Below are 8,434 nucleotides of genomic sequence, written 5' to 3'. Positions count from 1 at the left end.
TACTATATCTTAGGCATCCAAAAAACATAGACTAATAACTCATCCTACTATATAGTCTAAGTTAGTAGCTTTGGATGTAGCAGACAAAAAGGCTGAGTGATTAAAAGATGATTTTATTGATTTGCCAATATAGCTAAATTCTATGCCTTACATTTTGATTTATTGTAATAGTCAAATCATTTTGTTACGGGCATATAGCAAATCATATAATGGAAAGTCAAAACATATGTCTTAGATATAGTTTTGTGAGACAACTATTAGAAGATAATAAAATAATCACCATGGATTACATTTGATCGTGTACAAATTTAGCGGGTCCTTGATTAAAAGCTTAATGAGGATTTAATTAGAAAAAAATATTGTGATGTGGGTATAAGACTAGTTGAATATCATCACCAAGCGATGGCAACCCTACCTAAACTATTAATTTCCATTCTCTAGGTTCAAAGGAAGAAACAAGTTTGAATGGTGATGATGCAATGCAACACACTATCTTGATCTACTCGAAAATTATTTGCTTAGTGCTGCATTCCTGTAATGAATAAGTGATGTGAGTTAAACTCTTAAATGAATTCGTATAATATGTATGTTTAATCTACATGAGTACCTAGAAAAACTTTACCTATGTGAGTGCGAAGTCAAACCGCTAATGTTGGAGTTTGATCAACTCCTAGCACACTCATAGAGTCGAAATAAGTGCATGGTCATTAACGCGTGACTAGAAAGATATTGAGACTATAATAAATATATGTGTGAACTCTCAAATTGTGTCATAAAGTTTGTTTTGTCAAAGACTTATGTCTATTAACATCATGATATAACTTTTTGTTACGAATTATATCTAGATTAATATGGAGTAAAATTTATGGAAATTTTTGTGCTAATAGCCTCAATGAATCTAATGGCTTTCGTTTCATGTAAATCCGAGGTCGGAGTGAAAAGTTAAAATAAAGGAGTGAAGAAAGGTCAGAATGGGCATATTGATAAATGTCCAACATTGCGGCGATTGCTGGAGTGTGGCGAACGGCCAAGGGTAGTGGTGGACGGCCGTATTGTAGAGTGACTTGTGATTGAAGGAGGCTAGGGTTGGGTGCTTGAAAATGTTCTACAGTTGCGATCTACTATTACGATGATAAGCATGATATAACGACTATGATGAAAGATAAAGACGAGATAATAAAATAACTAAATTCATTGATCAATTCCACCATTATAATCAACCTATAACCACTCTTATTTATAGGAGTAAAGTTCTAGTGGATCCGATCCACATACAGATTATTCGCTTTATTTAAATTTAAAAATAATAGACAAATTTATTAACTAATTTGACTCGATTTACTCAATCCATATGGTCAGATCGTAACAGTCCACCACTCTTTCGATGTCTTGTTCTCAAGATGACTAGTATGCGAGCTAGATCTTCTAGTTCACGTTGTGCCCATAGACCCATAGGTTTACATGCAGGTCGAGCTCAATTAGTTGTTACAAGTTCAATGGATCATTCCACCAGTCGTCCTCCAACTCGTACTCAGGCCCCAAGTCACGCTCATGGGTTCCCAACTAGTATCACGTGAGGTGGTCGAACCGGATCGTGAAAATTTAGGTCACCTTAAGATACGTGCACTTCAAAGAATAGAAAATCCTAGTTCTACCTTCAACACATAACCACTATTACCTCCATGAGACACTTTACCTTACGTCTGTTCACCACTCTTGGCTGTCCGTCACCCTTCGACGACTGTTGCAACGTTAGATATTTATTGTTTTGACTTTGCTTCACTATTTTAATTATATCTTTTCATCCAAACATTCGATTGACGTGCAATTAGAGTCTTTAGAATTCTATCTTATGAGACTACCACCACCTAAATTTGCATAATTTTCTTACTTTCGGATCAGTTCAGATCTAGTTCGTAACATTGGTATCAGAGCTGACCCTTTGTCCTTCATTCACTTTTCTGAAGATATCTTCTAATTTAGCCATCCGATCTACAAAAATTAGATTCATTAGAAATATCTTTTCCAAGGCTATAAAAATTTCATCAATTTAATGACCAAATCTACCGAAAACTCTCTTAAAAAGCTTCGTACAAATTTCTGTCCAAAAACTTATTCGAATCGGGTCAAGTTGGTTTGTATCACTACCTTCCACCACGACTGGGGAAGACAATGTCAGGGCCGTCGCTGGGGGCTTCTCTAACATCGCATTAGTAATTGGGATGCTCTATAGAGATAGAAAGGACTCCAACACAACCAAAGGTGATGCTTTGGCCGTGTTTTGGCTGGCTCTTCCGTTCCCTCTCCAGTTGGGTTTGCCTTGCCATAGGGGGTTGGTACCCACGTGGCTAATGGCATTGGCAGTGCATGGGAGTTATGTCGAGCTCGAATAACTGTCATCAAGGCACGGAGAGCCTTCTCAATCCTCTCGGAGACCTCTTTTAATAATTCCATGAACTCGACCAACGCCCTCACCCTCGCCGTCACCTACGTGGGTGGTTCGTTGCCGACGGTTGCCGGTGGTGGTGGTGGCACCAAGAAAACCTCCACTGGGATAGAGAGAAGATCTTGGTCTTCTATGGGTGCTCCTTGTTCTTTTTTTCGATCTCATGTTAATCATTGGCTAGAGTATGTCGACTCTGATACTAATATTATGAACCAGATATGGATATACGAAATTTATAAAAAAATTTATGGTAGTAATCTCACGAGTTACGGATCTAATGGCTTTGCTTTCATGTAAATCCGATATCAAGGTAAAAAGTTAACAATAAAAGAGTGAAAGAAAGTCAAAATAAAGTAAATCAGTAAACGTCCAACGTTGAGGCAGTCGTCAAAGGGTAGCGGTTGGCACGACCAAGGATGGTGGTGGATAGATGTATAGTAGGGTGTCTCTTTATTGAAGAGGTTAGCTAAGGTTTGAATGCTCTACTTATATGAAAATAAGGAATATATAATTGCTACGATGAAAAATAAGAACGAGATAATTAAAATAACTAAACTCAATGATCAATTTCATCATTATAATTAATCTATAACTACTTTTATAGGAGTAAAATCCTAGCGAGTCGAACCACATACGAATTTTCTCATTTATTTGAACTTAAAAATAATAAACAAATCTAACTAGCTAACCTGACTTGACTGATTCGATTGACTTACTTCACGTGGTCGGATCATAACAATCTACCACATTTTCGACACCTTGTCCTTAATGTGACTAGTGCGTGAGCTAGATTTTCTAATTCATGTCGTGCCCCTAAACCTATAGGTTTGCATGCTTGTCCGGCTCAATTAGTTAACATAAATTCACTTGGTCATAACAACTTTAAAAATTTTACACTACGTGAAAATTCAAACAATAAAGTATTTTCACTTATGTATCAATATTTTTGTGTAACAGCAAGTATATTTGGACAAGAGTAACTTTTAGTACAAACCTAGTACCAGAAAATGAATTTGCAATGCAATTAACACTATCCTCTGTTAGTCATCTACCCTCTTTACCGGTAACTAGTAAAGATTGCAAAGAATGTATAGTCTTGTTATTATTTGGATCAACCCACTAGTGTGCCTTCAGTCAAAGATCCAAGGGTACATACTTCTGATGTTATACTCTTCTGCTGGCGTATAGTCATTTGGGAGGTTGAACATGCTCCGGAGCTGATCAATGGCCTTCCCTTTCATCCTATTAGCTGCTATTTTGCAGCAGAGATCTTGGAGATTTGCAACCTTAAGATTGTAGGCACCCTGCATAGAGGTGTTATCAATCATTAAAGAAGAATGGGCGAAACTAGTTCACTTTCTTGGTACATCTCAACAATTTGACAATCAGAGGAAATATTGTGTTATTCCGATAAAACAAATAATGCCGAACTGGAGAACATAACAAACAGCGGAACTCTTTAAGTAGTACACAATATATAGTCTGTTCGAAAAGATTTTTCTTTACTTTCATTTGATTGTTATCATTTTAAAGGAGCAGAACAAAGAAATCCTTGTTACAGTTACTTGAGATACACAGAGAAGGAAAGATAGTATATCTTTTACAGCAACATATGAGAGGGTAATCAAGGATCTTGGTGCAGTAAAACAGAAAAGGAGTCAATCATTTATCTATGGTTGAATACGCAATTATTTGTGTCAAGAGCAGGCTTATATAATTTGAAGCATATAGATTTACTTGTAGTCATGGAATTGTAATCATGGTTTAAAAAGAATCTACTAGCAAAATTTGATGAACTAAAAATAGTCAATCTAGACCAAGGAACATGAGGCACATGAATAAGCGTTGCATTTTTTTTTTTTCCAATGGAAAAGCACTATAACACTAGTAGAAGAAAAATTAGAGATCCTGAGTACAGATTAGAAACATTTATGTACAAAAGAAGAAAAAAAAGGCATACCTTTTATAAAAATAAAAGAGAGTAGAAAAGATACAGTTTCAGCAAAGTGAATAAGAGGATCAGGTTTATGTTAGTTAAATAATTCTGATTAAGTACATAGAAACTACCCCAGAATGCACAATTCTGTCCTGAAAAAACTGCAAGAATATACTCTGTAGGAGGGAAAAGCGGGAATAGCCCATAAAGCAGAAAACACTTCACTGAGAGTAGCCAAGACTTGTAATAGTCTTAAGTATGATAAACTCAATTAGTAACACAAGAACAGAATTGCTAAATAACTAAAAGTAATAATAGACTTAAACCATTCTTTAAGAACTGACCAAGTCAACTAATACATAGGAAAAAGAGAGTACAAATGAATCATTACTCAAAAGAATCTCAGAATATGGCACAATACTCTAAAACTTGATGGGCAGCTTATAACTCTGTCTTTTATTTCATGCTTAAGAACTATATGAAGAAGACAATGTAAAATCTGACTAAAAATACAGTATCATGAAAAAAATTTCTAGAATATATAAGTTGTCAACACTTGTACTACTGAAATTGTGATGTTCAATTTATACCAAAGAAAATGCACATGAGTAAACCGCTATAAGAAAACGCCTACATTTGTCTATTTCTTATGTATAAACCGCTATAAGATTAAAGTAGAGATCCTTGCTACAGATCAGATACATTTAGCTACAAAAGAGAAAAAAAAAATACCTTCTTATAACAATACAACAGGGTAGAAAAGATATAGGTTCCACCAAGTGAATAGGGAGATCAAGTAAAGGTTGGTAAGATAGTTATGATTAAGTAGAAAGAAATCCATCGATGAAAAGAGATGTGTCCGTTCAGTGACAACCAGTTATTGGTGAATTGGATCAACGATCAAGCTGCAAATACTGATTGGGTAATCCACCATATTGTGCTGAACTGTAAACATCTGCTTTCATTGTATCAATACAACAGGGTAGAAAAGATATATGTTCAGCAAAGTGAATAGGGCGATCAAGTAAAGGTTGGTAAGATAGTTATGATTTAAGTAGATAGAAAATCTAATCGACGAAAAGAGATGTGGCTGTTCAGCGACAACCAATTATTGGTGAATTGGATCAACCATCAAGCCGCAAATCCTAATTGGGTATCCACCATATTGTGCTGAACTGTAAACATCTGCTTTCATTGCATCCTTGGATCAAATTAGGATTCACTAGTAGATACAACAAGTACCCTGAACATTTTCTAGCTCAACATGCTGTTCGCATAAGATCTTCTGACCTCCTGTTAGGCGAACAACTGGATGCTATCTGTATACAGACCTAATTCAATGACTGGTTTATGGACCTTTCTTAAAAAAAACAGAATGCACAACTTTCTCCTGGAATAAAAAAACTGTAAGATTGTATTCTGAGAGAAAAACTCATTTCATGGGAGCATTTAAAGATTAATCAGACTAGTAATCATCTTAAGGAAAGGTAAAATCAATTATTAGCTCAAGAACAGAATTGCTGATAGGAATTAGCTACTTAAATCATGCTTTAAGAATTGACAGAATCAACTAAAAATATGGAAAAGACAGATCCAGAACATATTAAGTTATTTTCTTGAAAGACTCTTGGAACGTATGCTAGAATAGATACCATTCCATGAAGAAGACAGAGTAAAAAACTGCCTAAAAGTACAATATCCCGGAATAAATTTTTAGATCGGATAAGCTGCCTTTGTTTGTACTACAAAAATTTAGATGTTCAGAACACAAAAGAAGTCCTGATATATATAAGCAGATTTCTTTTTTCACGTTATATTATACAGGCCAAATAATATGGCAAGTAATGCAACACATTCCAGGAGACTATCTCTTATACCACAGAGAAATCTCAACTTCATAAAATAAGTTCAATCTTCAATAAACGTAAAAGCAAGCTATAAACTGACTAAAATCTTCTTATAATCAAGATTATAGTTTATAAAAGAATTCATCAAATCGAACGATAGCAAAACAATGCATTGTACAAAGCAAGAAACAAGCAAGAGAAGCATCAAATAGATCAAGAACTGATCAAGCTGGTAAAAGGGAGATTCGATTCCGAGAGGGGGATTAATTACCATGAGGACCCAGTAGAGCTCGTCCATGTCAAGGGACGCTGCGAACCTCGCATCCCACCTCTTGAGATCGTTGGCGGAGAGCTCCGTGTCGACGTGGACCTTCAAGAACTCGACGATCTTGGCGAGGACCGGGGGGTTGACGTGTTTGACTGTGATCTTGCCGCCAGGTGGCGCCTCGATCTGTGATCGGAGGGACTCGATCTCCATCGCCACCTTATCTGACACCTCGAATACGGTGCCGTCAGAGGTCCTCAACACCACCTTCTTGTCGCCCGCCTGCTTCTTCTTCTTCTTCATCTTCTCCGTTTCCTCGGCGTCGGAGCTCTTCGACTCTACCTTCTTCTCCTCCAATTTCCCGGCGTCGGAGATCTTCGATTCCACCTTCTTCTCCTCCGTTTCCTCGGCGTCGGAGCTCTTCGACTCTACCTTCTTCTCCTCCAATTTCCCGGCGTCGGAGATCTTCGATTCCACCTTCTTCTCCTCCAATTTCTCGGCGTCAGAGCTCGTCGAATCCACCTTCTTCTCCTCCAATTTCTCGGCGCCAGAGCTCTTCGATTCCACCTCCTTCTCCTCCAATTTCTCGGCGTCCGAGCTCGTCGATTCCGCGTCCTTCCCCTCCAATTTCTCGGCGTCCGAGCTCGTCGATTCCGCGTCCTTCCCCTCCAATTTCTCAGCGTCCGAGCTCGTCCATTCCGCGTCCTTCCCCTCCAATTTCTCAGCGTCCGAGCTCGTCCATTCCGCGTCCTTCCCCTCCAATTTCTCGCCGTCCGAACTCTCTGACTCCGCTTCTTTCTCAGCCGATGCCTTACTCTCCTCCAATTCCCCGGTAACCGAGCTGTTCGGCTCCACTTCTTTTTCACCCGATGCCTTATTCTCCTCCAATTCCTCGGTAACCGAGCTCTTCGACTCCACCACCTCCTCCAATTCCTCAGTAACCGAGCTCTTCGACTCCACCACCTCCTCCAATTCCTCAGTAACCGAGCTCTTCGACTCCACCTCATATTCACACAATGCCTTATTCTCCTCCAATTCGTCGGTAACCGAGCTCTTCGGCTCCACCTTCTTCTCCTCCAATTCCTCGGCAAACGAGCTCTTGGACTCCGCTTCTTTCTTAGCCGATGCATTCTTCGACTCCAATTCCACGATAACTGAGCTCCACGACTCCATCCACTTCTCCTCCATTTCCGCGGCATTTGCTCTCTTCGACTCCACCTTCTCCTCAGATGCCTTCTTCTGCTCCAGTTTCTCGGTATCGGAGCCCTTCGGATCCAGTTCTTTCTTATCCGATGCCTTCTTCCCCTTCGATTCCTCGGTAACAGAGCTTTCCTCCATTTCCTCGGCATCGAAGCTCTTCGACTCCACTTTCTCATCAGATGCCTTCTTTTCCTCCAATTCCCCGGCATCGGAGCTCTTCAACTCCACCTTCTTCTCCACCATTTCCTCAGACTCCGAGTTCTTCCACTCCACCTTCTTCTCCTCCTCCAGAACCTTCTTCCCCTCCAATTCCTCGCCGTCCGGTGCCTTCTTCTCCTCCATCTTCTCGGTATCACAGCTCTTCAACTCCACCTTCTCCTCCGACGCCATCTCTCTAGAACTCTCTCGGTTTCTTGATCGCTCTAAAGAATGGTTAGTTACCACTGGGAGAAGTGAGGGCTGGTATTTATAGGACAGGAGAGAGATAGGAGTCGATTAGTTACGGATGGGGATGGAATTAGAAGGGTAATTAATTAGTTCGGAATTAGTTGAGGCACGATGGCGGGAAGGCAAAGGAGGATGGCCACGTGGAGGGATGAGGTGATGAGGCGTTTTGGACCGTCAGATTAAGTTAATTCCGTTTTAGGTAGAAAACGGAATAACCTAAGTCGTTCCGAGGTGGGGCCCACAGGAGCATAGGTCAGCATTTCGATCTCGAAATTTAATAAGGGAATTTATTA

General features: G+C 39.3%; 1 protein-coding gene across 1 annotated transcript; it reads right to left on the bottom strand.

Annotated features, from left to right (window-relative positions):
- Positions 1 to 3,417: 3,417 nt before the first annotated feature.
- On the bottom strand, positions 3,418 to 8,111 carry LOC140761542 (uncharacterized). Its single transcript, XM_073098908.1, has 2 exons — positions 6,501 to 8,111; positions 3,418 to 3,750 (listed from the first exon to the last, which is right to left on the bottom strand). The coding sequence occupies exons 1-2, from the start codon at positions 8,082 to 8,084 to the stop codon at positions 3,577 to 3,579; spliced, it is 1,758 nt and encodes a 585-aa protein (XP_072955009.1). The 5' UTR covers positions 8,085 to 8,111; the 3' UTR covers positions 3,418 to 3,576.
- Between the last annotated feature and the right edge of the window lie 323 nt (positions 8,112 to 8,434).

Source organism: Typha angustifolia, chromosome 6 (genome assembly GCF_048772165.1).
Source record: "Typha angustifolia cultivar Huaian chromosome 6, ASM4877216v1, whole genome shotgun sequence".
Lineage (NCBI taxonomy): Eukaryota > Viridiplantae > Streptophyta > Magnoliopsida > Poales > Typhaceae > Typha > Typha angustifolia.
The sequence above is the reverse complement of the archived record's forward strand: the minus strand, read 5'-3'. Positions and strand labels throughout refer to the sequence as shown.

Coding starts and splice junctions, on each gene's coding strand:
- LOC140761542 (XM_073098908.1), bottom strand. CDS start 8,084: ATGGCGTCGGAGGAGAAGGTGGAGTTGAAGAGCTGTGATACCGAGAAG. Junction 3,751..6,500: donor AGCTCTACTGGGTCCTCATG/GTAATTAATCCC, acceptor ACCTCTATGCAG/GGTGCCTACAATCTTAAGGT.